General features: G+C 61.8%; 2 protein-coding genes across 4 annotated transcripts; one reads left to right on the top strand and one right to left on the bottom strand.

Annotated features, from left to right (window-relative positions):
- Nucleotides 1-1713: 1713 nt before the first annotated feature.
- Nucleotides 1714-4481, top strand: CSF3 (colony stimulating factor 3). The gene is made up of 5 exons (XM_005439378.3): nucleotides 1714-2046; nucleotides 2419-2588; nucleotides 2971-3078; nucleotides 3231-3377; nucleotides 3521-4481. Exons 1-5 carry the CDS (start codon nucleotides 1770-1772, stop codon nucleotides 3689-3691), a joined length of 873 nt encoding a protein of 290 aa, XP_005439435.2. The 5' UTR covers nucleotides 1714-1769; the 3' UTR covers nucleotides 3692-4481.
- Nucleotides 4482-7066: 2585 nt separating this feature from the next.
- Nucleotides 7067-26001, bottom strand: MED24 (mediator complex subunit 24). Of its 3 annotated transcripts, none has more exons than XM_055697742.1 (26): nucleotides 25914-26001; nucleotides 25529-25667; nucleotides 23025-23107; nucleotides 22457-22495; nucleotides 20881-20954; nucleotides 19585-19808; nucleotides 18886-18997; nucleotides 18263-18413; nucleotides 17905-18018; nucleotides 17193-17240; nucleotides 16883-16968; nucleotides 16424-16510; nucleotides 15994-16105; nucleotides 15212-15354; nucleotides 14375-14412; nucleotides 13597-13679; nucleotides 12149-12327; nucleotides 11941-12040; nucleotides 11392-11567; nucleotides 11046-11310; nucleotides 10655-10836; nucleotides 10261-10354; nucleotides 9818-9917; nucleotides 7910-7987; nucleotides 7589-7737; nucleotides 7067-7442 (listed from the first exon to the last, which is right to left on the bottom strand). In XM_055697742.1, the coding sequence occupies exons 2-26, from the start codon at nucleotides 25656-25658 to the stop codon at nucleotides 7326-7328; spliced, it is 2964 nt and encodes a 987-aa protein (XP_055553717.1). In that variant the 5' UTR covers nucleotides 25659-25667; nucleotides 25914-26001; the 3' UTR covers nucleotides 7067-7325. The 3 variants fall into 3 exon arrangements, with proteins under 3 accessions (XP_055553717.1, XP_055553718.1, XP_055553719.1); XM_055697743.1 differs by having other exon boundaries at nucleotides 16883-16965; XM_055697744.1 differs by lacking the exon at nucleotides 25914-26001 and adding an exon at nucleotides 24788-24922 and having other exon boundaries at nucleotides 25529-25666.
- Between the last annotated feature and the right edge of the window lie 1574 nt (nucleotides 26002-27575).

The following is a 27575-nucleotide window of genomic DNA, read 5'->3' as shown; positions in this document are numbered from 1 at the left end:
AGCATGCCCAGGCCGGGCTGGCGGCCAGGGGCTGAGGGTCAAGTGCGGGGCTGCCCAAGGGCGATGGATGCAGCCAGTCCCTGCTCCAGCGCGGAACAGGGAAGGCGAGAGCCCAGCCAGCGCCAGGGGGTCCAGATCCGGCACTGGGAGGCAGAGACACCCCATAAGCGCTCACTTGCTGGCAAACCCCAGGAAGGGACTGGGGGGCTCAGGCCCCACGGAGGGGACGGGTGGCCACGAGGCAGAAGCACAGCGGACGGGCACCCAGGACAGTCCCCAGGGCCAGGACAGGCAGCTCCTGCCTGGCGTGGGTGTGCTGGGCCAGCTCTGCCACCCATGCCACAACACCCACGGGGTTTCGGGTCCTGCCACCACTTCCTTTCTTAGAAAGCTGATGGGGGGCTTTGGGCCCCACCAAGCGCTGATTCACATCCTCCCAACCCCAATTCCTGAGAGCACCGATGTGCTGAGATGGCAGCTGAGCTCTGGGCAACAGGATGCCCCCGCAGGGGCTCGGGCACACCATTCTCAGCCCCCTCAGGGACCGCCTGCTCTGGAAGGCCCCTGGCTTCCCCCAGCCCCGGGGAGGGCACAGGCAGAGCCGGGGGGGTGATTTCTCCCAAGAAAACCCATGAGGAGGCTCTGCTGCCAAGGTCCTTTCGTGCAGCCTGAGGGCAGAACACTCAGTGCTGCCAGGGCCTGGGAAGGGAAGTCATCGTTAGGTTTCAGAGTTAACTGCCTCGTGTCAGGCAAGGCTCTGGGTGGTGCTCACAGATCGGCAGCAGTTGATGGGGGGTTCCTTCCCCCAGCTGGAGGTGGCAGCAGCCCCCCAGGCTGTACCCCATGGGCTGTACCCTGCTCAAGGACGGGGGTCCCTGTCCCCACCCCTGTCCCCACAGCTTGCAGTGAGGGCAGTGATGGGACCTAGGCTGGGGGTCAGTGGTGCAGTGAGACCCCCTGGCTCACTGCTGCCCTGGGGTCACCCTGCCCAGACCCCCACCCCCACCCTCCAGGTCATAGGGCTGTGGGTCGAGCAGGTGCCTCCGGTGCCCCGGCCAGCTCGTGCCAGGCAGGAGCCAGCCCAGCCGGCACCGGCCCAGCAGATAATCCTGGAAGCACTTGCGGGAACCGGCACGAGCCAAAATTCCCACGTCAGCACGGCAGGGCTGCGGAGGGGCAGGGAGCAGCCAGCCCCATTCCTGGGGCTGCCCTGGCAGCTGCTTCCCTGAAGGGGCAGGGGGGAATGGCCCCTGGCTGGGGGCAGGGGGGGGAATGGCCCCTGGCTGGGGGCAGGGGGGCTGAGCCCCCGATGTGGCCGAGTGCTGGCTGCTGCACATGGGGACACTGAGCACAGCACGGCCCCGTGGCACCCAGCAAGGCAAGATTTGGCCCTAGGGTGCTGAGCTGGGTCCTGGGCATGTGCCTAGATGGGGTCTCACCTTGGCCAACTCTAGCTGGTCCCACCACGGTGAATGTCACACTGCCAGTACCCGCCCTGACGCCAGGGTGAGGGGCTCAGGGGAGTTGCCCACATGGGCTGGGGATGGCGATGATCCCAAGGGGGGGAGGGGGGGGGACACACCCCGTCTGTGAAAAGCCACCATCCCCTCACCCTGTCACATGTGAGTGACCCTGCAGCACTGGGCAGCAGCCAACCCAGCTGGCCAGGCAGGAGCCCAGCAGGTTAATGAGTCACCAGGCCACCGCCGGCACCATCCCAGCACCCAGCACCTGCCCCGGTGCCCGCACTCTGCTGGGCACCCACCGCAATGCCGAGGGGCATCGCTGCCCACCGGGAAAGCCCCACCGAGAGCGAGATGTGGGCAGGCTGGGAGCACCCAGCTCCCAGGATTTGCATGTTGGTGATTAAGGCCATGAGGCAATCCTCACTGTTGCCACATCAGGGTGAATCCCCGGAACCCGCTATAAATGCCCTAATCGATGAGGCCGCGCAGAGCTGGGGCAGGAGCGAGCTGTGCCGGGCTGGGCCGCGCTTGCAGAGAGGAGAAGACACCGAGCTGGGCACCATGTGCTGCTCCCTCACCCGTGAGTACCCGCAGCCCTGCACCCGCTGCCTCCACAGCACCCACTGCCCCCACTGCCCCCACTGCCCCCATCAACCCCACTCTACCAGTAGCACCCACCGCACCCCAGCACCTGCTGCACCTGCTGTACCTGCACACCCAGACCCCACTGCCCCATGGCCCTGGCACCGTGGGGTGGTGTGACACAGGGAGCACGCAGTCCCTCTCCCACTGTCAGGGGGTCTCTGCCCCTTCCCCAGGCTGCGTTGGTGCCACCATTCCCGGGGGGGTTGCTGAGCACAGACCCCAGCACTGGGTTGGGAACGGGGGTGTCCCCAGGGTGGGCGCTGAGCCAAGCGAACCCAGGGTGGGTGCTGAGCCGGTGTCCCTGCAGGCGTGCTGGTGCTGCTGCTGGGCGCGCTGCTGTGGGCGCCGTGGCGCGCGCTGCACGGGGCGCCGCTGGCCGAGCTCTCGGGGGACCAGGACTTCCAGCTCTTCCTGCACAAGAACCTGGAGTTCACCCGCAAGATCAAGGGGGACGTGGCCGCGCTGCAGCGGCTGGTGGTGAGTCCTGGGCAGGGGACAGTGGCTGTAGGCGCTGTAGGGTCACTGATAAGGTGACCTTCCTCCCTGACCTTATCGGCACCACGGGGCCAGCAGCCAGCAGCATCCGCACGGCTTGGCCCTGGGGTCTGGGGGCACCCATGGGGGCTGCGGCCGTGCACAGCCCCACTGGGATGCGTGGGGACATCCCTGGGCACACACCAGCTGCCGTTTGCTCTTGTCCCATCCACCTCTCACCGGGTGGCAGGTCTACCCCATCCCCTCCCTCCTCCTGGCTGGGCTGGGGGCGGGGGGGTGTCCCGCACCCCCGAGATCGGTAGCGGGGGGGCGGTGGGGTCCTCCGGTCCTCCAGCTGCCCTGACCCGGTCCCCCTTGGCTGCAGTGCGACACCTTCCAGCTGTGCAAGGAGGAAGAGCTGCTGCTGGTGCGGCAGGACCTGGGCATCGCGCAGGCACCGCTGGAGCAGTGCCACAGCCGCACCTTCCAGGCGGTAAGTCGGGGCAGCCCACCCGTGCCATGAGCTGGCCGGGCTCAGCCCCACCAGCTTCGCCGCTGCCCGGGGCAGCCTGAAGCCCGGTGTGGCGTGGGCTGCGGTGGCCAGGTGGTGCTGAGCCCCCCTGACGGCACTGTGCCCACCCGCAGGAGGCCTGCTTCAGCCAGATCCGCGACGGGCTCCGCGCCTACCACGGCTCCCTCACCAGCGTCCTGGAGCTGCTGCCCGGCCACGCCGGCCTGGTGGAGACCCTGCAGCTGGACGCTGCCAACCTCTCCTCCAACATCCAGCAGCAGGTGAGGGGAGGGGGCATGTGGGGGTCCTGAGGAGATGGGGAGGGGGCCCAGGGGCTGGGGGGACAGGGACGGCACGGCAGGGACACGGGGCTCTGTGTCCTCCTGGCTGCGGAGCTGATGCCGATGCCTCTGCCCGGCTGCAGATGGAGGACCTGGGCCTGGCCACGGTGACGTTCCCCTCGGAGGACCGGGGTCCCCTCCCCGCCTTCTCCTCCCGCTTCCACCACCAGGTCGGCGGCTTCTTCATCCTGGCCAACTTCCAGCGGTTCCTGGAGACGGCGTACCGAGCGCTGCGGCACCTCGCCCGCCTCTGATGCCCAGCCCTGCACCCTATTTATTTATGTCCCAGCCTGAGCAACCTTCCCCGGGAGCCCCCGACTTTTTTGCTTATTTAATATTTATCGCTATTTAATATTTATCTGCTGGGGACGCTCCCCCATCCGTCGGCCTCCGAGCAGGTTGGCTGGCCCTGCGATGGCATCCGTGCACAGGTATCTGTGCGCAGCATCACCCTTGTTTAATATTTAAACAAAAGCGTATATCTCTGCTATGAGGTTTGGGAGCTGAGCTGAGCCCCCGCAGCTGCCGTGGGCACCGTGCGTGCCTCGGTTTCCCCATGGCTTGCCCAGGGTGCTGCGGGTACTGCCTGCAGCATCCCACCTGGCCAAGGGGAAACCGCCTTCATCCGTGGATGAAGATGCTTCAGAGCAGCATCTCCCTGCCCGGGCTGCAGCCTGCAGGGACAAATCTGAGAGGTGTTATTTCTATTAGGCATAGTGACATTAATTAATATTTATTAGCCGTTAGGTAAGAGGGAGAGGGGGGGGGGGACGGAGGTGCCATAGGGATGCAGCAGCCTCCCAGGATGAGGCTTTTCCAGGGGAGCCCCGACACCTTTGGGGGCTGTATCCCTGCTCTGCCAGCACCCATCCCCCTGCCCTGCTAAACTCAGCATATTTATTTGCAGTTTAACTTATTTGCACCCATCTCCTGGCCTGGGGGAGCAGCTCTGTGCTGCTGCAGTGGGCAGGGCTCAGTGGGACACAATCCTGCCCACCCTGAGCCTGGTGCAACCACCAGACTGGAGGCTGCACCAGTAGCTGCCACCAGTCCCCAGAGCCGTATCTGTGTACTGGAAATTTCACAGCCCTCCAGCAGTGTGTTTTGTACTGTATTTATTGCTGCAGCTGAGGGAGGCCCAGAGGAACACATGCTATATTTTTATATGTGATAAAAATGGAAATAAACTCTATTTTTGCTCCAGAGTCCAGGCTGTTTGCCTTTCCTGCTGTCTCCTGCCTGTCGGGGGTGGGATGCTGGGTGGCCAGGGCATGGGGACATGGGGATGGAGCGATGGGGCGCAGGGGAAGAGGCTCATTCCGGGCTGGTCCGTGGCTGCTGGCATCAGCTCAGCAGTGCCCAGCCCTGGTGGAAACCAGCACCCCCGGCCCTCCTGCCCCTACAAGGCAGCACAAGCTTCCCGAGGGCTTGGGAGCACCCACAGGCAGCTGGGTGCAGCTGCCCGGGGGCGGCATCTTCCTCCTGCACCCGCAGCACCGCTTTGGCAAGAGCCGATTCCTAGAAAGCACCCGAGCCTGCCCACACCAGCAGCACCGAGCCGAGGGCAGCAGCCCTGGCACTGGTAGCGCACCGGGACCCGCTGGTGTGGGGGGGCTCAGCCCGCGCTGGCGCCCCAGTACCGTGCGGGGATCACAGGCAGAATGAGTGCTCAGGGCTCCGTGGCGGCGGAGCAGAGCCGAGTGCCATGCCCTCCCCGCGGGCCCTGGGCTGGGGGCAGCGGGTGGGCTCAGCCCTCCCTCTCCTGCTGCACCGGGAACCTGCCCAGCGACGCGCCTGGAGCCCTCCCAGAGCTGCCACCGCTGGGATGGGACTTCCAGCAGCAGGGAGGGCAAGGTGGACGGACAGACGTACCCCAGTGAAGCTAGCAGACCTGGGCATCGCCCCCTGCCCCAGCAAGCCCCCACAGCCAGCCCCAGCTGGCCCACGGCCTGTCCCCCCACCCCCCGTGGGTGTTCGGCCACCACAAGCTGTCCCTGCGCTGCCAGGCTTGCCCCAGCCCCACTTCCCCTCACTGGTGGTCCTGTGCTCATGTCCCTTGACCACGGGCATCCCCCTGGCCCCTCAGCCCGGCCACGGTGCAGGCAGAGCCAAGCTCCCATGGGTGCCAGGGGGTCCCTGTTCCTGTCTTCCCCAGATTCCCCACCCTGGGAAGAGGTAGGCACGAGGCCAGAGCCCCGCTGCCGCCCACCGCCCCATCCCGGACCATCGCTGTTATCCCGGCACGGGGAAGCCGGTTGTTCGGCGGCACGTGGTGCCTGCGGAGGCTACCAGGAGAGCGAGCGGCGAGAGCCATTGCTCCTTCCTCGCCCGGCACTTACTGGAAACGCCTTCTCCCGCTCCAGCCCTTTCCTGGAAGGTGAAGCACAGGGCTGCTGCTGGCAAATATTGACAGAGCTGGGAAGGCCAAGAGCGCCTGGTCCTGCTCTTTGCTCCGAGCTAACGGTAAAGAGCCGCCCCTGGGCGAGCAGGCACCGCCACCGGCGCAGGGGAGAGGTGCCCAGGCTGGTTGGTGCCAGCTCAGCGCCAAATCAGGTCTGGGGGAAAGCAGCATCACCCGCAGCCCCCCATGGTGCCCTCCACCCTGCGTCCCACCCTGGTACATGCGGCTCCCGCGCTCGCGCTGGCAGGAGGCAGCGGGAAGGGGGAGGATGCTCAGGCGTGCGACGGCCAAGGACCGACTGTCACCCACAGCCACCCCGAGCGCGGCAAGGCTCCTCCGCCGACCGCAGCGGGGGCTCTCGCTCCAGCAAAGCCCAGGAGCAGCCAAGAGCTGAGATCATCCCAGGGAGCAGGCAGGGGGCAGGCAGGCCCTGAGTCACCCCCCCCCGGTGCCTTTTTGACCCAAACGCTGCGGCACCACACCAGGGGCTCCCTGCACCCCTTCTCCCCCGCCACCACTGAAGCACTCGCTTCAGAGCCCCCAGAAGAGGGGCTGCGAACCCCGCTGCCGCCGAGGCGGGTGGGAGGCACAGCGCAGCCCTGGGGATGTGGCAGGGACCAGGCTCAGCGCCAAGGCAGCCCAAGGGGAAGGCTGGTGCCCAGCTACCCCCAAGCCCTGCTTCCCCCTTTCTCATGAGTCAAATAGAAAATATAAATGAAAGGAGCAGAGGCAAAGCCCTTCTGGCCTTGCCACCCCCTCAGGGTCAGGGTTTCATGACAGTGAGAGGCAGATTCACCGCTGAAGCAGCTGACTGGGTGGTGGGACAGCCCCGCGGAGCAGCCTCTCCCAGCACGAGGCCGGCGCAGCGCTGGCGAGGCCGTGGTTACTCACTCATGCTCACGTGGAAGAATTTCCAACAAGAATTTGCTTGCAGCTTACAGCGTGGCAGGAAAGCATCCCCGCTCCACCCTTCTGCATGTCTGCAGCCGGCCAGCCGCAGGCACTCGCTCCCCAACCGGAGCATCACGAGCAGCCCATCACCCACCCGGGATCAGGGCAGGTGAGGAAGGGACGGAGCAAGTGTGATTCCCTCCCCACCCAGCGTGGGTCTCGGCCACTTACTCTCCCATCACTCCCCGCACGAAGCCTGCCCTGAGAGGGGGGATGTGGGAGCCCCAGGGCCCTGAGCTGCAGTCAGGAAACCGAACAGAAATGAAGCAAAGTCTGGTTCTACAAAAGAATGAAATGAGTTATAGAAAAAAAGGAGGGGGTTGTCTCAGTCTCTGAAAGCGCATCGCGAGGCAGCGAGATGCCGCTGGGAGGCCGAACGCAGAGGGAAGCAGCCCCTGGGCAGGGCCAGGCTGAGCCCACCGGGACAGGGAAGCTGTCCCAGGCGTTCCAGTCCCAGCCCAGCATCCAGGTTCTCACAGATCTCCCAGCAGCTGCCCGGCCGCCCTCTCCTGCACGGCAGAAGGGAGCTGCCCTGCTCACAGTGCAGCAATGGCCTTGGCAGCGACACGGCGGCCCAGGGGCAGGCTGAGATCTGTGATGGCCAGGACAATTTTGGGACTGGACATGGTGGACACTTTCACCAGCTCTGAAACCTGCCCGGAGAGAGGAGAAGCACAGGTGACTCACAACAGTGCTGGGGACATGAGAGCCAAGCAGTGGGACTCGCCCGGATGCGCATCTGTCCCATGGGAACAGAACAGCCCGTGACCAAGAAGGATGTCACAGCCACGGGACTCACCATGGTGAAGGGCATGAACTGGAGGATACTGCCACGGCTGCCCTGCTCCAGACAGTCCACGCACTCCTCCATGAACCACTGGACAAACTGGGTGTGGGTACCGGCTGTCTTGGCCCCCAGGATGGAAGAGATGAGCAGGAAGAGATTTGCTGTGGAGACAGGGAAATATCAAAAGCCAGGCCACTCCAGGAAGGCTGGGGGTGGCCCCAGCCTCCCAGACAGGGGACAGGTCCCCACCAGTGTCCCGGCATGGCTGGATCTGACTCCACAGCCAGGTCTCACTGCCAGATACCCCCGCTGGGAGCCGGCCCCAGCCATTACCTAGCACCCTGTTCAGCGGGTCCCTCATGCTGACGGTGTGAAGCTGGGAGGCGGAGAGCGAGCTGCTCATCGAGCGATCTGTTGGGAAGGAGAACACGTGTCAGGCTGGGGGGAGGCTGGAACAGCCCCCTCAGCTGCACCAACATGCCCACCCTGGCCAGCTCTGGCCCTCCGAGCTTGCCCAGCCCTTGGGCTGCAGGAGGGGCTTTGCCATGAGCTACACCATGGAGTGGGAGAGGTTCGGATCGCAGGCCTTGGTGCCCTCCGCACCCAAACGAGCAGGGTCTTCGCTGCTCAGGCAGAGCAGAGACAGGCAGCAGGCAGGCAGCCTCTGCCCCGGTCACTGCGGGCAGGCAGCACAGGCTCACACATGCCCCAGGCATGACGGAGCGCAGCAGCCCAGGGAGGGCTCCACACGCTGCTACTGCTGCTCCTGGGCTATGACACTTCACTCTTGCACAAGCCAGATTTATTCTGAGTCTGACCAAGTTTAATGACATCTCCAAAGGGTAAGCGTGAGTGAGACCGTGAGTGTGCCTCCCTGGTACTCCCTGCTCGTTTTTAATTGCGGCGGTGACTCGTCCCTGACGCTCCACAAGGGCACGAGCAATATAACGCAATGTCACGATCAGAAGAGAAGAAGAGCATCCTGCCAAGGCAAAGCAACGTGCATGCTACATATCCTGTGCACGCTGCCTGCAGCACAGCCGGCTGGGCGGAGCGAGCCAGATGTTCGACAGCTGCACAGCAGCACTCAGATCTCACTCTCAGGGTGCAATTTAGCTACCAGAGCTGAGGCATGTCCAACAGACTAGCAGCAGATTTTGGGACAGAGCAAGGGGATTTATCTGACCCAAACCATGAAGCACTGCTGGGTGCTCCTGTGGGAGAGGACCTCGGCCATCTCTGTCCAGTGGGATGGGAATCTCCCAGGAAGGCTCTTGTGCAGACCCCGCAGGACACAACTACTGCCAAAAATCAGCAGGACCCACCTTATGCTGCTCTGAGGATGCTCACCAAAAAAAGAAAGCCCTCCCACACTTTTCTCACAGAATCACAAGTTACGTGGCTGCTGCAGGAAGCAGCATTTCCACATCACTGCAGCAAACAGCCCAAAAAAAGTCCTGAATGTCACTGGAAAGAGATGGAACTGCCTCAAAAGTTAAAAAAAGATAGTGAAATAAAGGGAAAACCCCATATTTCAACAGTAATGAAACCAACAAAAACCACAGGTTGATGGATGTGTCGAAAATTAGTAAGTAAAGAATAACTTTAGATAAGGGCATTAGGAGAAACAATGACCAAGGAAAATCCTGACTCACTGCCCAGGAGGCCAGACAATGTATGTGGGAGCCATGATAGCACCCCACCACAGCAGGAGGGCACGGCACGGCCTGCCGGAGCTGTCGCAACCCAGGGCACTGTGCTGCGGGGGACACAGAGACATGACGGCAGGGACTCGTCAGCTCCGCTCGCTGCCTTGTTAACAACAGTGGAATTTCAGGATTTAGCCACAGCCATCAGGAATGTCACCTCCTGCCACTCTTGCTCAGCACATCAGCTCTTCGGTCCCACGCAGAGTGGCTGGGGGGGACAAGGCTCTTAACAAAGCTTCCTGAAGCCCCTCGTGCGTAACGCACTGGGTTGGGTGGCAACATCACGGGGCGAAGGTGTAACGTCATCCCCTTTCCTAAGCTGTTCTGATCCAAGAAATAAAAAGAGCTTGACCTTTTTTGAGTGCAAAAGCTCCAGGGGAACTCAGCAAAACACACTCAAACACTCTGAATCTTCACCTGACCAGTTTGGGAAAAGCAGCGGTTTTGAGCCAATACACGTTTCACCGCCAGAAACAAGTGGCGACGCAGACCAGTGCCTTGCCCAGGAGTCGCCCTCCCCGCCTGCACTTACTGGGGCTGGAGAGGATGTTGGCGTCCTCCTCGTTGGAGCTCAGCAGGCGCATGAGCTTGGAGGGCTGAGTGTCATCCAGCGGGAAGAGGCTGATGTAATCCTGCGGGGGGCAGAGGGAGTTCAGCCCTGCCTGCCCCTCTCCAAGGGGGGATCCTCGCCCCCCTCCCCAGGGCAGATGACCCACCTTGGGCTCTGCACAGCCCCGCGGCCCAGGACTATGATCCTTTCAGGGAGACCCCTGCCCTGTTCACCCAGAGCATCTCAGCCTAAGCCTACCGCATACAGACCATCTCCTTACAGCTCCCCCCCCCCCCCCTTCCCCAAAAAAGGGAACGGGAAATCCGGTATTTTAAGGTCAAAAAGCCTCAGACAGCCCACAGAACCTCCCACAGCCACTGCCCACTCTTGTGCACAGACCGAACCCCGCTCCAGGCCAGACTCACCTCAATATCCTCACGGTGCCTCTTCTTCTGCCTGGCAGACGCCTGGCCCTTGTTGTGGGAGGAGTAGGAGCTCAGGGCACACCAGACGGAGAGCCTGGGGACAGAGCAGGGACACTGCAAGGTGCTGCCAGCCCACCTGGATGATGGTGCACGGGCAAGGGAAGACGGCAGAGCCCAGAGCACGCGCCAGGACAGGACACAGCAGGTCCAAGGTGAGGAGCAGCAAGGAATGGGGCCCGGGACACCAGCATGTCTGTTCCTCTCGGCACTGTGCCAGGGCCAGGGTAAGAACTGGGTGGCTGGGACCCCCATCCCAGCACAGAACATCTCTCCATTTCCACAAACAGGCCCATCTGCCCTCAAGGAGACTGCACCTGCGGGTCTGGGGTCTTACTTGGCCAGGGCCTTTCCCGGTGGGTCCATGAGGGTGTGCCACTTGGAGGAATCCGTGAGCAGGTTGGGCAGGATGTAGCCCAGCAGGGTCAGTGTCAGCTGCTGCATGTCCAGGCAGAAGATGGCATAGAGCAGCTCCACAGCCCGCAGCGTGTGCTCCTTCCGTGTCTCCTTCAGCAGCTCCTGCGAGGTGGAAGGCAGAGCTGAGGGGAAGCACAGGCACGGCTGGGCCTGCGCCGCTCACCTCCAGCGCCCAGGACCACCACAGCAGCCAGCCCAGGCAAAACCAGCACTCCTGGGCACCAAGAGCATGGGCTAGACCCAGCAGTCCCGGGCTCAACACCCAGCCACAGCACAGTGGGCCACAGCCACCTCCTTCCTGCACCCCATACCTTGACCAGGTTGTTGCAGAACCAGTAGACGCCCCCCATGTGCAGCAGGGTGTCGAAGATATGGATGGAGCGGCTGTCGACCCAGCCCTTCTCCAGCACCTTGGTGAACACGCTCATCAGCACCTCCTTGATGGGCTTCTTGGGGGGCAGCAGGTTCCAATAGGGGATGGTGTCCATGCCCGTGGAGGGGAACTTGATCTGCGTGGCCGTCTGCTGCAGGACATCCGCACACATGTGCTCCAGGATGGAGCTCATGATCACCACGCTGCAGCAGAGAGACGCGGGGTCACACAGGCTCTGGAAGGGGAAGGAGGACAGGAGACGGCATGGCATGGGATGTGCTCACCGCTCATTGTAGAACTGCAGTGTGTTCTCGCTGTACAGAGGGGTGGCCAGCTGCCGGATCATCTGCAGGGACTTCTCCCGCTCATCCAAGCCCAGCATGCGGACGTGGGCCACCAGCCAGGCCACTGCACACACTGCCATGCTGCACACTTTCCCCTTGATGTTGTCTGTGATTTTCTAGGAGAGGAGATGGGAGCGGAGGTGGATGAGCCCAGACGTGTGGATGCACAGGTTTTATCTCAGCATCACCTCCCAGGGCTGTGAGACCCAACTGCAGGATCCAAGCCCTCCTCTCCTCCATGGGGTGAACATGCCCCTGGCAGCCCCACTGCCACCAGTGGGGCTGTTCAGGGCAGCATCAAGGGGCTGGAGCCATCTCGGTTCCCCACCCAAGTCATGAAGGAGCCAGCAAGCTCTGCAGCGGCTGCAGGAGCATTCAGGGCAGGAGGACAGGGGACCCCTGCCCTGCTCAAGCCTTAGCCCTTCCTCAGGACACCGGGCAGTACCAATGCCCCTGCTCTGCCCCACACCATCCTCCCACCAGGCCAACCTGGATGGACTCAAAGGTGAGGACGCTGTTCTCCCAGGCATTGAGGATCTCCAGGATGGCAGCCGAGATGCTCAGACACGCCTCATGCCACTTCATCTGCCTGTCGGGGAAAAGAGAGGCAGGGGTGCTTCAGGCACTCGTTCAGAGCAGCCACGGGGCCAGAGAAGATGGGTGGGTGGCAGGGTGGGCACACAGGCTGAACTCTTACACCAGCTTCATCTCGGAGGAGTTGTTGAGGAGGGCAACCAGGGATTCCACCTTGGTGGAGTCCGGGCGGAAGCAGGGGTGGTCGGGGTTGAGGATCTTCCCTTCCTCAGGCATGCAGGTCAGCATCCAAGTCTCAAAGAAGGGCACCTCGCCTGGCGGGCTCGACTCCGACAGGATCACCTGGAAAAGGAACCGGCACGGGGGTCGCCATGCAGCCTCCACCCTGCAGGGACCCTGCTGGGGACCCCCCACCCTGGGGTGCTCATGGCTGGGGAAGCAGCGCCACCCTGTGGCCTGCGTGGAGAGGCAGGCACTGGTCAGTCCCCAGTAAGGCACTGGTTTCCAGTCTGTGGGCTTGCCCCCTCTACCAGAGGACTCCCCGGGGCACCACAGCCCATATCAGAGCAGCGCTCCAACGGCTTCCCTCCGGGAGATGCCAGGACAGGACCGGTCCCAAGGGGCCGCATGCCTGGCAGGGGGGTCACCATGTCCTACCCAGAAAGAGCCCCTGAGCCACGGCTCAGGGTCCCCAGCGCCGGCTGGCCCACGGCTCCGCAGGGTCAGGGCACGCAGCCCAGGGTCGGGTCGTACAGCCCAGCTGGCAGGCAGCTGGGAGGGCTGGGAATCCCACACGCTGCTTCCTCCCTCCAGCCCACCATCACCCAAGGGACACTATTTTTGTCAAAAAAGTTTTGCACATCTGTTCAGCAGCAGCTGGTCAGGAAAGTCGCTCTGGGCCAGGCCAGAGGATGAGACCTCATCCGACAGCCCCAGGCACGTCCGCTCCAAGCTGCCTCCAGCCAGGATTCCCCCTCTCCACTCCCCAGGGCTGATGGGGCAAGCGCCCTCCCACCCGCCTTTTGCTCCCTCTACACGTTCCCAGTGTTTCGGTATCGTTTTGCCTCCCAACACACACAGATGTCGAAACCTGGAAAATTTTCATGCAACCAAAGCGCTGTTTCCTCAGTGGGGCTGCAAGTTCCTCCTCTCATGGGGGAGGGCTGACGCTCAGCCTGGCTGCATGGCCACCCCCCCGCCAGTCAGTGCCAAACCGGAGAGGCAATGGTGGGAAAAGTCCAGTGAGATCAGAGCCAGCCCGGAGCGGGTACGGAGACAGCGCTCCCACCGATACCATGGTACCATAAGGGGAGCACAACCAAAGCCCTCAGGAAGGCTGCAGCCACCCCGCTCCATCGCCTGACGCAGCAGGGGTGGATTTCTACCTGCACCAGGCAAAAGGCACTGGGTGCTTTACCCCACATGGCAGGGTGGCCGCGGGGACAGCAGGGACAGTGGCAGACTGGCCACTAGAGGAGGCTGGCAGGCTGCAGCGCATGGGCCGCGCTCAGAAAGTCTGAGCCCCATCCCTCGGGAGGATGCCTACCCCCCAGCCCCAGCCCTCGGGAGGATGCCTACCCCCCAGCCCCAGCCCTCGGGAGGATGCTTTACCTCCGAGCCGTAGGTCTGGGCCACGTGGCACAGCATGAGGAAAGAGATGTCGAAGAGCAGGGCCCGAACGGAGGCTGCTTTGGCTGAGGGAGAAGAAACAAACACTTGGGGATCTCCAGCCTCAGCGCAAGGAGGGAGACAGGCAGGAGCCCTGTGAGCTCGGGGGCCGGGACCCTGCTCCCCCCCAAGTAGCTTTTCTAACCCCCAAGTGCTTGTGTGGAAACCCCAGGGATGGGCCAAGTGCCCCCGTTCACCCCGTCTGCCCCTGCTGGAGCCCCCAGCGCAGCTCTGGCCTCCTGTTTGGCAGCCCCAGCCTATCCCCCAGCTCCCCCCATTCCATGGAAGGTCAGAACACTCAGCAAGTTTCATCACACGCAAATGCAGTCAGAGTCCTTATCTCGGGCTCTGTGCTGACACATCACCCCTTCCAGGGAGGGAGCCAGGCCCCAAGGGGCCCCGCAGGCTCAGCCGGGGAGAAGGAGCTCTCCCGCCGCAAGCAGGGAACAGAACACCCCACATTCAGGATTGGACACGCGTGCCACATGTGAGGGCAGTGGGTGTCCAGGAGCCCAGATCCCTGCTGGCACCTGGCCATGTGCCCCCTGTGCCGGGCTCCCTGCCGGCAGCCCCCAGCTGGACCCAGCACAGCTCGGCTCACTCTGGCTGGCGCCACAGCCAGTCCCAGCTTAATCCAGCCGGGCCCCACAGTGTCCCAGCACGTGGCGGCAGCGGGAAACGCAGCTCAAACCACCCCACACACGGACAGGCACGCACTTACAGCTTTCTGCAGTGATGTGCTTCGTGAATTCGTTCAACCTAGAGGAGGCAAAAAGTGCCAGAGCAAAGCGTTAGCATCACACGAAATGAGCCGCTTCCCACCCCAGCGATCCCTTCCTGCACCCCACCCCAGCACCCAGCTCCGCGCCCCACACAGGGGAGCAGGGTGGGCAGGGACCTGTGGGGCCCAGCTCGGCAGACACCCTCCAGCACAGCAGGGATGAGCCGCCTCCTCCCTCTGCTCCCCTGCAGCAAAACAGGTCCAGCAACGCTGCTTTTCCCCACACCCACTCAGCCCAATGTTGGAGCGCATTGTCCTCTCGCCAGAGCCAGCTCTGCCCGGCTGCGTGGGGATTTCTCCATACCGCAGCGGCACGCACCCCCAAACACAGCGGGCACAGTGGGGCCGTGCACCCAGCCGGACTGGCGTGGCTCGAGCTGCCTCAGACCTCCCTTGCTCGAGGAAGTTGATCACGCAGCCCCACGCGTGCTGGTGCATGTGCTCTAACCAGGACACAGGCGTCCGGGGACTAAAGGCGTGCACACGGCAAGCGCCCTCGATCTGAGGCTCTGCCAGCGCTTTCAAGTTCTCTTAATACCCTTAAACCAACCTGACTTCGATTCTCTCCCCTGTTCAGGCAGAAGCAAAGGAGCTGGGGTGCTGTGGGGTGCAGCCTCGCCAAGATCCCAGCCCTCCCCAGGGCTCTGCTGGACCCAGTGCTGCACAGACACCGGCTCAGAGGCACATCCAGCCCAGTCTGGGGGACAGTTTGGGGGGCTGCAAGCCCACCCCAGCCCCACAGTCACCAGGGACAGTGTTGTCCAGGTGGTCACTTACTTGATGAACTTTCGAGCGAAGGATTTCAGCTTGCCCGTTGCTGCTGCCGCTGCCAGCAGCAAGTCCAGGCTCTTCCCAGACAGCATGTGACCCAGGACCCCCAGCAAGCCCTCGGGAGACTTGGAGTGATCTGCATCCATGGTCTACCAAAAAAAAAAACAACCACCCAATTAAAAAAAAATAATAAAGGAGGAAAGAGAAGTCATGGGGAACGTGTGCTACAGAGCAGCAGTAAAGCTCCAGCTGTGGGGGCAGAGTTGATTGGCTGCCAGGGCTGTCCTGCGAGGCCTCGGTGAGCAGGGACCCGCGGGGCTTGGGGAGGTTTGGGATGGAGCCCTCTGTGCCCCAAGCACCAGAGAGCACGGCGCAGGGGAGAGCCAAAGTGCACTGGGGCAGCACAACCAGCAGCAAAACATTCTCTCGTACTCAGCAGCAGCAAAGCAACCAGAGTGACACAGGGAGTCCCCAGGGACCGGGGGAGACGCACACGGGGAAGCGGCCGAGTGCAGGATGGGCAGAGCTGGCGAGGCTCAGGCTGCTGGCACTGACAACACCACGCAGCCTGACAGCTCCTTTGGCTTCCTGGGAAGGAGGAGGGGAGCCCCCTGATCTCCACGGCAGAGCGGCAAGGCCGGGAGCGATTCCTTCATTCCTCCACCCCAGCACAGGGGGAAATCAGGCACCTCCCAACGACCCCAGTTGCCTGGTGAGACTGGTGCTGCTGGAAACAGGCTCTGGAGCCATGACCCACCTGCCCAGTATGGATGCAGGAGGGGACTCACCTTCAGGATGTTGGTGACAGTCGGCTCAGCCCTCAGGATGAGCCCTGGATTTGGCTGGATGTTGGCATTCTCTGCCGATTTCAAGCGCGGAGCGTGTTCTCTGTCTGCTGTCCTGGGGGATCCGCAAAGACGAGCCAGTGAGCAGGAATTCATTACCCTGCCTCACTCCTCCCCATGCTCAGCCACCTCTACCAGCGGCACCCCTGAGGGAAGACCACCACCAGCTGCCACTCCGAGAGGACGGACTTTGACTGTACTGAATCTGTCACCAAAAGCAAAGCCTTGTCCCTCCAGGCCATGGTGTCCCAGCTGCAGGACAGCCAGCGGCATCACAGCTGGTCCTTTACACTCCCCACCCTGCCCCAAGGAGGACAGCAAGAGGAGGTGCTCCAACCCCACTTGGTTACCCAGATTTTTGAGAGCGCTGTACCTTTTGGCGATCAGGTTGGTCATGTTGGCCTCTGAAAGCAGCCCCTGCTTGCTGCACTCCTGCAGGAGGAGACTCGTGCAGTCGCAGCTGAAAGAGAGAGAACACTAGTCTGAGGGACAGCACTCCTGCTGCCCCCGGCAGTGCCACAGGGCAGGGGGACCCCTGGGTTGCCCTCCTGGCCCTGCTCCCACTCCTCTGAGGATGCTGCAGGGCCAAAACCAGCTCCAGATATCACACGGCATCACCAACACGTGAACTGGCTGTCAGATGCTCACTGCCTTGCTCATTTGGCAGCACTGGGTCCTCAGGAAGAAGGAATTGGATCAGAAACTAAACAAGCCTTGCCAGGAGCTGCCCCAGCACCCCGTACCGCAGCACCCCGCAGGGAGGATGGGGTTGTGGTGGCACCAGACAGGCTCAAAGCTCTGCAGGTCAGCCCCGGACACGGCGAGCACTCACTTGCATCGCTGGTCTGCTTTGTCGAGCAGAGGGGTCAGCTTCAGCAGGAACTCGAAGGCACAGTTCACATCCTCGGTGAAATCCTGCTGTGCACAAAGCCAAGCACTCAGCTCGGAGCGCTGCCAACACAAGCCCACCTTCCCCTCCCACGCTGCCTCATCCATTAGAGGAAGATTTTGGGGACATAGACTGTTTCCTACCCCAGCCGCCCCCACGCAGCTCTGGCCAGGCACCAGCACCATCGTGACAAACAGCTTGCTTGTGCACACAATGCGGCGCACAGCTCCAAGCGACAGCCCTCGAGACTCACCTTCTCCCCTTGGGGATACTTCTTGAGTTTAACCAGGACTTGGGGTATCTGAAAGACACAGAGCACGATGTGACCAACCGAGACAGACCCCATCCTACGGTCAGGACTTCCCGCAGGCAGCAGGAGCCCAGGGAGAACATGCCTGCTCTCCCAGTCTAGAGAAAAGAGCATTTCTGGAGCAGCCCCTGCACCCAGGGGACTTTGTGCCCCCATGTCCCCACTACAGCGTCCTCCCACCATCACAGGGAGCCACAGGGCACAGCCACCTCTTGACAGCCAGGCCGGGAGCTGAGACTGTGGAGGAACCCAGCACAGGCCAGGCCTGAAATTACACGCAGATCCCTTTTGTCTGGTACAAAGAAAGGAGGTGAAACAGACTGCTGCAGGCTGCCCACCGCTGAGCTGTGGGAGCGTAGGGCCCAAGGCTGCTGTGGCATCCTTCAAAGGCCACAATTTCCACCCCCCCAACATGCCAGGAAAGCCACTCTGCAAAACAAAGTGGGGCTGGCCTGAAAAGAGGGGCCTTGGACAACAAACCTGATGCTCAGCAAGTTGCAGCAGGGCTGCCGTGGGCTCAGCCGGGCCGCGGGGGAACCCCGAGGGGCACGTTGTGGGAGAGAACTGCTCTGCCAGGGTTCAGCGCTCAGCAGGGGCTGGGCGTGAGGTGAAAAGGCTCAGGGCACTGCACTCGCAGGGAGGGGCTGGGCCCTACCTTCAGGAAGGTGAAGGCTGTCCATTTCAGCTCCTCCGTGCCCTCTGGGGACTCAATGAGGCCCACAAAACAAGCCTTCCAGATCTCCAGCACAAAGAGCGGGGAGGGGATGCGCTGCAGGGCACGGACAAAACACATCCCCAGTGTTGGAAAGGCAATAAAGCACCTCCCCCAAGCACAGCCAAACCCCTGAACCCCCTGCAAAGGTGCCGATGGGCTCATGCTGCTCCCTGCGGCTGCGTCCATACCCTTGGACCAGGATCAGCACAGGGAGTTTAGCAGTACTGAGCTGCAGCGAGGCGCTGGTCCCACAGCCCCAGGCCACCCTGAGCAGGGGAACGAGATGCCACCTCTGTACCTGCATCCTTTTCACCATCATCAGCTGCTCCACCAGCGGCTGGGTCTCTCCCGTGAGGTTCATGGTCCCCTCCAGCAGCACTACAGCATGCACGGTGGGGAAGCCAGTCTTGTTCAGTTGCTCGGAGTGGACTGAGAGCATGGTGGGGATGCTGGGTGGGAGACAACAGCACAGGGTTACTGGAGCCTTGCAGAGACAGATCCTTGCTCCTCCTGTCCCATCCTCCTTTCCCGGCCAAGCCCTTGATCTTTGCTGTCCTGCAGAGGAGCCCTGGGGCACAGCCAAGCCCCTGCACCACAGCCTGGGCCATGGGAGCAGCTCCGGGGGACCCCGAGCAGGGGCAGCAGCTCTGGCACGGCCAGAGCAGCCGAGGGATGGCAAAGGGCCCAGGGTCACCAGAGGAGCAAACCCTGGGTAAGGTGACTTGCGAAGGAGCCACTAGCCCTGTCCCCTCCCCTACCCCAGGGCCTCTGGCCAGCCCCAGCTCACCGCCAGTGCAGGGGTCTGAGCCAGGAAGGGCCTGGAAAGCAGGCAGCTAGTGTGGCAGGTGGCTCTCAGCCCCCAGAGCAGGGCTCAGACCCATTGTACCCTCCGAGCCCACGCAGCCAGCAGCACAAAGCTACCTCTTGATGAGGGAGACGCAGTCGTCAGCCTGGCTTCGCAGCGGGGAGTTGCTGAGGCTGTTCAGGTTCTCCCCCAGCTTGACGAGGGACTGCTCCACAGTGCTCCAGGAAGCTGGGGAGGGAGGGCAGGAATTCAGCGGGGTGGGACGGTGACAGGCTGAGAAGCCGGGCAGGCTGGCTCCCAAGCCCGCAGCAGCACGGAGGGGCTGCCAAGGCTGGGGCTCCCTGCCAGGCCCCGTGGTGAGCAGAAGTCGGCACACCTCTGCGAACTCAAGCCCAGGGTCTGCGTGCCACCCAGTGCTCCTGCTCCAGGCTGGGCCTGGCACAGCCGCTTGGCCAGACGCAGGCACCAAGGGAAGGTGCAGAGCCGTGCCAGGCAATGCTGGCGGAGCACAGGGCCCGCCACGCGCCCAGGAACAGCTCACGCAGCCTTCACATTAATTCTGCTCCTTTTCCAAGGGCAGCACGGAGGGGAGGGGGCAGAGGGTGGCACAGAGCCAGGGAGGAGACTGTTACAGCAACAGGGCTGAAAGATGGATGGGCTTGGAGCTGCAGGGACAATGCGGCAGGAGCCGGGCAGGGGGAAGGGAGAGGTGGCAATGACATCTCCCCAGGGCCAGCGGCACCTGGGAGGAAGCCCTGGCAGCAGCCACGGGCGGGCAGAGCGTGCTGCAGGGCAGGGCAGGGTCAGCAACATACACGTCTCCTCCAGCTTCGCGATGTGGATCAGGGCGCGGTTCTTGGTACTGCCGAGCATCTTCTCCAGCCGCTCCAGACACATCTTCAGCTGGCTCTCAGCTGCCGCCTGCTCCAGTGTCTCCTTCACCTTCTCGGTGTAGAAGGCCGCACAGCGCAGGAGCCAGTTGAGGGCACTCATCAGTGCCCGGCAGAGGCCGATGCACTCCTCTGCTTTGCCGTGGCAGCTGGGAAGGGGAGAGAAACGGGACTGTGCTCACCACGGGCCGGGCCACTGCCCCCAGGGAAACTGAGGCACAGAAACAGGGCAGGCTGGGGAATCCAAACCCATGTCCTGTGCTCCCAGCCCCGTCTGCCTGCCGGCTCCTCTGCCACAGATGCCAACCTACTCAGCCCACGAGCATCCCTGCTGAGCCAGGGGAAATAAAGTCTCCCCAGTGCAGCCTTCTCTCTGGCCACTCTACTACAGGGAAACTTTCCAAGCCTGTAATCAAATTATCTTGCTAAGAGAGGCTCAGCATCAATCAATGTGCTGCGAGAGGTGAATGCTTTCCCCTCCTGATGCACAAATCATTGGGGCCAGAAGTTTTGATCAAATTAAGCAGAGGATCAGATTAGGCAGGGACTGGATTAAGTGGCCAGCTCTGCAGTTGGCCAGCAACAGCTCCTTGTCAACATCTGTGACTGATGCATATTCATTGCTGCTGCTTCATTTCATGTAATTGAAGAGCTGGTACCTTCAGCCTTCCTCTTCCTCCCGCTACCCCCACCACCACATGCTCTCTGCTTCGGCCTCCCAGAAGAGGCTGTCAGGGGTTAACAGGAAGATTTCTGAGTTTTCTAAAAAAGTTTTTGTGGCCTGAATTGTCTGGACTCCCCTGGGTCCTGCAACACCAGCGGAAGAGCACGAAGCAAAACAAGGCAGCTGCCTGGAGTGCCTGGGGCAGCACAGGCAGGACTGCAAGCACTGGCAGACGGGGACACGTAGCCAGGGCTCTGGGAAGCTGCAGAGGCCACACAAGAGAAAGGAAACGCTCTGAGGGGACACACAGTCTCAGGCCACATGGATTACACCCACCCCTATCTACCTGAGCCAGGCAGGAATATCACCGCGGAGACTTTTATCCCCAAATAGGTGGGTTTCTTCCAGCTTCCCACAAAGCTGGTGGGGTTTTGGACTCCCTCTGCTCTTCCCATGCCGGCACTCGCGTGGCAGCCCAGCCTGGGGCAGCAATTCGGGAATGGACATGGAGCTGGAGGGGGAACCCGGCTCCCTCAGCTGGAAGCGCCACACCATACCTGAGGCGATCGCAGAACATGTCCATGATCTCCAACAGCGACTGGACACACAGGTCCCGGGAGAAGTCATCGAACTAGAGCAGGGGAACAAGGAGGGACATCAGATGGGGGCTGCCAGGCTTCAAGGGCTCCAAAAACAAACCTAACCCCTCCCTCCACGGGCTGGGCTGGGCGCTGCCGGCAGCAGGACGCTTGCCCTGGCAGCTGCCCAGCAGCCACTTGAATGAGAACTAGGTCAGGGCTGTCCGACGGCCGGGTCGTGCCCTCCCGGGGTTGCAGGAGGCAAGCGGGCCACGGCAGCGACAAACCCGGCTGGGTTTTCTCGGCAGCCTCCCCAAGACGGCGGCGGGGGCCTGAGCTCCGCTCCCCGCCGGCTGCCTTGATGCGGCAGTGGCTCGGTGCCAGCCCGCGTGCCCACCCCCGACTCGACGGGGCTGGCAGCACACGCCAACAGCCCGGCTGGCCGCAGGGCTGGGAGGGCGGTGGGCAGCAGAAGCGCAGCTCCCTGCCTCCTCATGGAGCAGATGGGGCCACCCCGCCGGGCCGGAGCTAGCCCGCAGGTCTGCTCTCGGCCCATGCTGATCTGAAGGAGGAAGCCTCGGCTGTCAAGGTCAGCTCTCTGCCTGCCCTGCCGGAACGGGCAGCGACACACAACCAGGAGAACGGTGACGAGCCTGCACCATTCAGAGCAGACTTGCCGCTGCGCTCAGCATCAGGCAGCTGTACGCTGGCTCTACCCTCTCCTGGAAGGATGTCCACCACCCCGGATGGGTGCTGAGCCCCGCTGAAGGGGTCCTTGCCCTCACCAAGGCTTTACAGCACATTTATGGCACAGCTCCAAGCTCAGCCTGCAGCACCTCAAAACAACGCCAGCGTTGCTACCAGTGCCTTTCTCTTCCCATCCCCCAGTAACAACAGGGAGGTGGGAGAAGAGAAATTATTCTTGCTGAAATTATTCTTCAGAGGTCAGTGCCTGGAGAGGGCAAGGGGCCCGACGCAGCCCGCGAGGGACTATCGTTCCCCACGGAGCAGCCCCATACTCCAAGTGGAGGCAGCCACAGAGGGTTTGTCCCCATCAAAGCAGCACGGGGACACTTGAGCACCCGTGGGAAGCCAGCTGGCCGGGCAGGGTGGGTGGCCACAGCCACGCGGCTTGGGTGCTGGCAGCACTCCCTCGTGAGCAGCGCTGCTTTTCCACCACCAGCTCCGGATCCCCATGGTGCTGCCAGCACCGCTGACCGCAGAGAGATGTGGTTTCCAGCAGCCAGGGTGTGGTTTACACACAGGGCGCTGCGGGGCAGGAGCCTGCCAGGCCCCACACGACAAGGGGACGAGGCTTTCACACCCACAGCCATCCCCAAAACCAGAGCGGGACCTGCCAGGCGCAGCAGCAGCCTGTCCCCAGCGGGACACGGAAGGACTCAGGCACTAATCTGCACTGTCTGACCACTGCTGACTCAGCAGAGGATGTCGTTTTCCACTTGACCTATATTCGGTGAGAGTTGTGGGGCGGGAAATGGATACATGGGTCATAGGTAAAGAGAAAAACCTCAGACAGCACCTGTCAGAGCCGTACCTTGCTGATGGCCGTCAGGACTGTGGAATAAGACACCATCTACAAACAAAACACAAAACCAAAACAAACCCAGTGCAGCAGCGTGTTAGCGGGTGATGTTTGCCAGCGCGATGCTGGTTGCTGAGGAACAGCGAGGTCAGGGCACGGCCCCGCTGCCTGTCACGGCAGACAGGGCTGGGGCATTGACCCGGCACAAATCCAAACAGACATTTTTAGGTGATTGCTGATTTGTTTCACACAAACTTTAGGCAATATGAAATGCCGTGCTAAGAAAGCGCAGAGCTTAGAGCAAGCGCTGAAGCTCTTGGAGGACAAGGATTTCCAACCTGCGTGCAGCCAGGCAATGGGCAGAGGTTATTTACTGAAACATCCCCACCTCAGGCACGCACTGAGCCCTCCACTGCCTGCCCAAGCCCAGGAAAGGCACAGATGGGAGATTTGGGGCATCTGCCTGCCACCAACTCTGCACCTCGGGTTCTTTGCCCACCTGCTAATTGGGGCTGCGAGGTGACACCCAGCAGCGTCTGCAGCGTGAGGCAGGGAGGCAGCACGCGGGGAATGTCATTACCTGGGAGCTGATAGCGTATTTCAGGTAGGACAAGATGAGTGGGTTCGGTGACGGCCCGATCATGGCCTGCTCCAGAAGAGCCTCTGCAAGCAAAGGAGAGGGGCCAGGAGGTCCCAGGTCAGCACGTACACGGTGTGGGGACACACAGACCCACATACGCTCTGTCCTCATCCCACAGGAAAGGTGACAAAGACAAATTGTGCTAACCACAGCAACCCTGCACTGCTCTTCCCTGAAATTAACTGAATCCCACAACTTTCTAATCCCCAGCGGCAAAAGCCAGTAAATAATTCAGGCAGTACAAGCAGCCTGCTGCTAACTCAGCTCTCCCCGGGCACCCTGGCCCCAAAACAGCGCCTGCTGCTCTCCAAACATGTTCCCCTCCCTCCCACGTCCTGCCCAGGAGGCTCTCGCATCCTCTGCTCTGTGACTTTTGCTCTGACACCTGGGGCTGAACTCCAGGCAGACAGTCCCTCTCAGCTGGGACCAACCCTACATGTCTGGCCCTCCCTGCCGCCAGCTGCCTGCCAGCACCGGCCTGTGGACGCTGGAGGGGCTCTGCCCGTCCTATCTGCTCAGTCAAGCCTTTAATTGACCATTTGAACTATGGCAGAACGCAGGAACCACCTCCCAAAAGCAGGCCCCGGGCTGCAGCACCGGCTGTAAGTAGGTCAAAGCACCCAGATGCAAGAGGGGGCAGCAGCCGTTTGGGAAGTCGTTGCCCCAAAGATGAGGAGGAGCAGCAGCCGTTGCTGGATCCCAACCGCGGGAGCAGGAGGCTCCCTGGGTCTCGCTCGAAGGCTGAGACCTCAGCCAAAAGCATCTCAGCTCGAGGACAGAAGGCTAATGGCAGCCTTCCCCTCCCCATCTAATCAGGGAGTGTCAACACAAGCCAGCCACATGCTGTTACCCACTGCAGACGTGTCAGCATAGATTTGCTGGGCACCGCCGTGATCCTGGCAGCTCGTGCCAGCTTTTCCTCCTTTGTAGTTTAAATCCGAAAGGCACGAGCTTGGGAAAGGACAGCTCTAGGGCTGCAGCAAGGGAGGCAGCAGTTGTTACAGCCGGCAGGGTCTCGGGAACAGCCTCCCCGTGTGCCCACAATGCTTGTGCTGCCCAGGATGGAGTCAGCAGCATCATCCTCCCTTTTAAGCCCCCTTTTGCAGCAGGGAAAAAGGGGCTCAGCTCCCTTCCCCCCCTTGCAGAGGGGCTGCCCTCCAACAAAGCCCAGGCTACAAGCCTTTCGCTGGCTAGAAGTGGACCAGGAGAAACCTGTTTCCACAGAAATCACAGGGACTGATTATCTCTGCCCCTGCTTTCTGGGATACACAGACAAGACCACACCAAGCGCCCCACAGGCCCCACTGCCTCAGTGAGTGGGGCAGGAGCTGGTCCCCCATGCCAGGAACAGGCACCAGGGAGCCCCGGGGACCAGCTGGCTGGCAGCAGGGCTGGCCCTCAAGCCAACCACCTGCCACATCCCCCACCTGTACCAGCCCCCTCCAGCAAATCTGTCTCTCCAGGCCTGCCCCACTGCCACAGCCAGTCCCCATAGCTCCAGCTTGGCTACTCCAGCCCCACATCACCATGGGGCTGGGCACATCCATGCGCTGACCCTACCATGAGCCACAGTGGGAGAAGGAGAAACCGGGCCTGAGGAGCTCAGCTGGAAGGATGTGGCCTAACAAAACCCACCATCATGGGCTAGATGCTGCCAGAAAAAAAACACCAGTAGGATGCAGGGAGGAAAAAAACACACCCACCAGGAAAAGGTCCCCCACCTCAGTGGGGCAAGAAGTGCTGCTGCCTGTGCTGGAGCTATTTCCCTTTAAATCCCGCAGTGCAGCAATCCTCAAGCAGTACTGTTTATTTATCCAAGGCCTGCAAACATGCGTTTGCTGCACAGGAAAAAAAAAACCAACCTAGCAACAAGTTTCTATAATTAGCATAAAAGCTTGGCAAATCTTTAAACCATGGAGCTCAGCAGGTACCAACATTTGGCAAGATTTGTGTCAAACGCCCTTGAATAGGGACGGGAAAAGAAACCCTAATAACTGAGGGTGGGAAGCGGCCTTTGGAGCAGCACCTGGCTCCTTCATAGTGCTTTTTGCTCGCTTGGCTAGATGCACTGAGGAGGCAGACGGGGTCATTATCCCCTCTCAGTGGGGGAAACTGAGGCAGGCAGCAGGAACCTGTGTGCACCCGGCTGGTAAGCGGTGCTGGGGCTGAGCGCCGCGGTCCCAGAGCTCTGCACCAGCAGCATTTCAACATGTGCTGCTGCAGTTGGCGGCGATGCCAGCACTGCCTGGGTGTCCTGCCAGCCCACCCCTCCACCACTTGTCCAGTTTTCAGCTGGCTTAACCACAGGGCCACCCCTGGGCCAGGTGACAGGCCCACCCAGGGCACTGCTGGAGCACACCGCCCCGAAGCCCAGAGCCCCATCCAGCCCACCCCTGTGCCCCCACCCTGCTCCCCACGCCTCCCCCTGCCCCACGGCCCCGGACCTGCCAGGTTGAGGATGTCCCAGGTGGCTCCACGGGGGAAGAACCGCTTCATATTTATGGCCCACTGATAATCGCTCCATCGCTCCTTCCAGGCCTGCAGGATGGCCTGCTTCAGGTTCACCACCTTCATGGCCGCGCCCTGCGAAGGGAGGGTATCGGGGCAAGGCCGGCAGGCTCTGGGGAGGGGGCAGGGATCCCTCACCCCCCGCCGCGGGACAGGCGAAGGGGCTGGGGGGGAGGCAGGCCCCGGCGGCGAGCGGGGCCCAGCGGCTCCCGCAGGAAAGGTGAGGCGGCGCCTGGGGGCCTGGAGCCCCGGGGCCGCGGGGGGAAACTCCAGAGCCGGCCTCGCCGCCCCTCGGCCCCCCCCGGCACCGCCGCCCCTCACCTCGGCCTGGCACCGCGGCGGCCGGCGAACGCTCCCCTCAGCGCCTGGGCACCGCCATGGTGGCACCCGCCAGCAAGCCGGGCGCTGATTGGGCGGCGGGGCGCGGCGGGGCGCGGGGGCTGCTGGGAAGTGTAGTTGGTGGGGAGCGGGGATGGGCAACGGCGCGGGTGTGCAAGCACGGTGCGTGCGAAGGCGTGAGTGTGCAAACGCACGGGTGTGCAAGCACGGTGTGTACAAAGAAGTGGGTGTGCAAAGGCGTGGGTGCCCAAGCACGGGGTGTGTAAATGCCTGGGTGTGAAAATTCATGGGTGTGCAAACATGGGGTGTGCAAATGAGTGGGTGTGCAAGCACGGTGTTTGCAAATGCACAGGTGTGCAAATACACGGGTGTGCATACAAGGTGTGTGTAAAGGAGTGGGTGTGCAGAGGTGTGGGTGTGCAAGCACAGTGTGCAAAGATGTGAGTATGCAAATGCGTGGCTGTGCAAATGCATGGGTGCGCAAACAAGGTGTGTGCACAGGCATGAGTGTGCAAATGCACAGGTGTGCAAACATGGTGTGCGCAAAGGAGTGCAAATGCATGGGTGTGCAAACATGGTGCATGCAAAGGCCTGAGGGTGCAAAGGCATGGGTATGCAAACATGGTGTGTGCAAAGGAGTGGGTGTGCAAAGGCATGGGGGTACAAATATGGTGCGTACAAAGGAGAAGGTGTGCGAAGGTATGGCTGTGCAAATGCATGAGTGTGCAAACACAGTGCATGGAAAGGTGTGGGTGTGCAAACATGGAGCATGCAAAAGCACGGGGGTGGAAAACACATGGGTATGCAAGCACAGTGCCTCCAAAGGGGGAGGGGCAAACCTATTGTGGTGCATATGCACAAGTGTGCAAACGTGGTGCATGCAAAGGCGTGGGAGCGCTAACACAGGGGGCTGAGCATGGAGGGGTGTGTGTATGCAGATGGAGGGTGTGCGTGCATGTGCCTGAGCATGTGCACGGATCCGTGTGTGTGTATGTACATACACACATAGCACACGTGTGCCTACAGGCACATGTGTGTCTGAGCATGAGAGTGTGCAAACATGTGTGTGCACATGGGAATGCGTATGCATGCAGATGGGTGTGTGCACACGTGCTGGGGTGTATGCGTGCGCACAGATGCATAGGTGTACATATCGGCATGCACACATGTGAGTGCAGGTGTGCAGACAGGCACATGCATGTGAGCACAGAGGTGTGCACATGGGTGTGCACTCAGCACCAGGCATGCATGCAGGTGGGTGTCAGCATGCATGCACCTGCATGTGTGCTTAGATGCGCAGGTGTGCGTGTGTGCCTGCACACACATGAGTGCAGGCATGTATACAGGCACGTCTCTGCTCCTGCACATGTGTGTGTGTGCAAACACAGTGCCCACGGGTGGGTGTGCACACAGGTAGCTGTGCACGGCTGGATACACGCACACAGGTGTGTGCACACAGGTAGCTGTGCACAGCTGCATACACGCACGCAGGCATGCACAGGTGTGCTGCACACACGCAGGCATGCACAGGTGTGCTGCAACACACGCATGTGCATGCACACATGCAGGCAGCCCTGGGGCTGGGCTGCCCCCCCCAGCATGGTACCAGCAGCTAAAAATATCCCCAATGGCTGCCTCCAGCAT

Source organism: Falco cherrug, chromosome 20 (genome assembly GCF_023634085.1).
Source record: "Falco cherrug isolate bFalChe1 chromosome 20, bFalChe1.pri, whole genome shotgun sequence".
NCBI lineage: Eukaryota > Metazoa > Chordata > Aves > Falconiformes > Falconidae > Falco > Falco cherrug.
Note: the sequence above shows the minus strand (reverse complement) of the source record. Positions and strands in the feature narration are given on the sequence as shown.

Coding starts and splice junctions, on each gene's coding strand:
- MED24 (XM_055697742.1), bottom strand. CDS start 25,658: ATGAAGGTGGTGAACCTGAAGCAGGCCATCCTGCAGGCCTGGAAGGAG. Junction 15,355..15,993: donor CTGTCACCAACATCCTGAAG/GTGAGTCCCCTC, acceptor TTTTTTTGGTAG/ACCATGGATGCAGATCACTC. Junction 11,568..11,940: donor TCACCTTTGAGTCCATCCAG/GTTGGCCTGGTG, acceptor CTCCTCTCCTAG/AAAATCACAGACAACATCAA.
- CSF3 (XM_005439378.3), top strand. CDS start 1,770: ATGCCGAGGGGCATCGCTGCCCACCGGGAAAGCCCCACCGAGAGCGAG. Junction 2,047..2,418: donor CATGTGCTGCTCCCTCACCC/GTGAGTACCCGC, acceptor GTGTCCCTGCAG/GCGTGCTGGTGCTGCTGCTG. Junction 3,378..3,520: donor CCTCCAACATCCAGCAGCAG/GTGAGGGGAGGG, acceptor GCCCGGCTGCAG/ATGGAGGACCTGGGCCTGGC.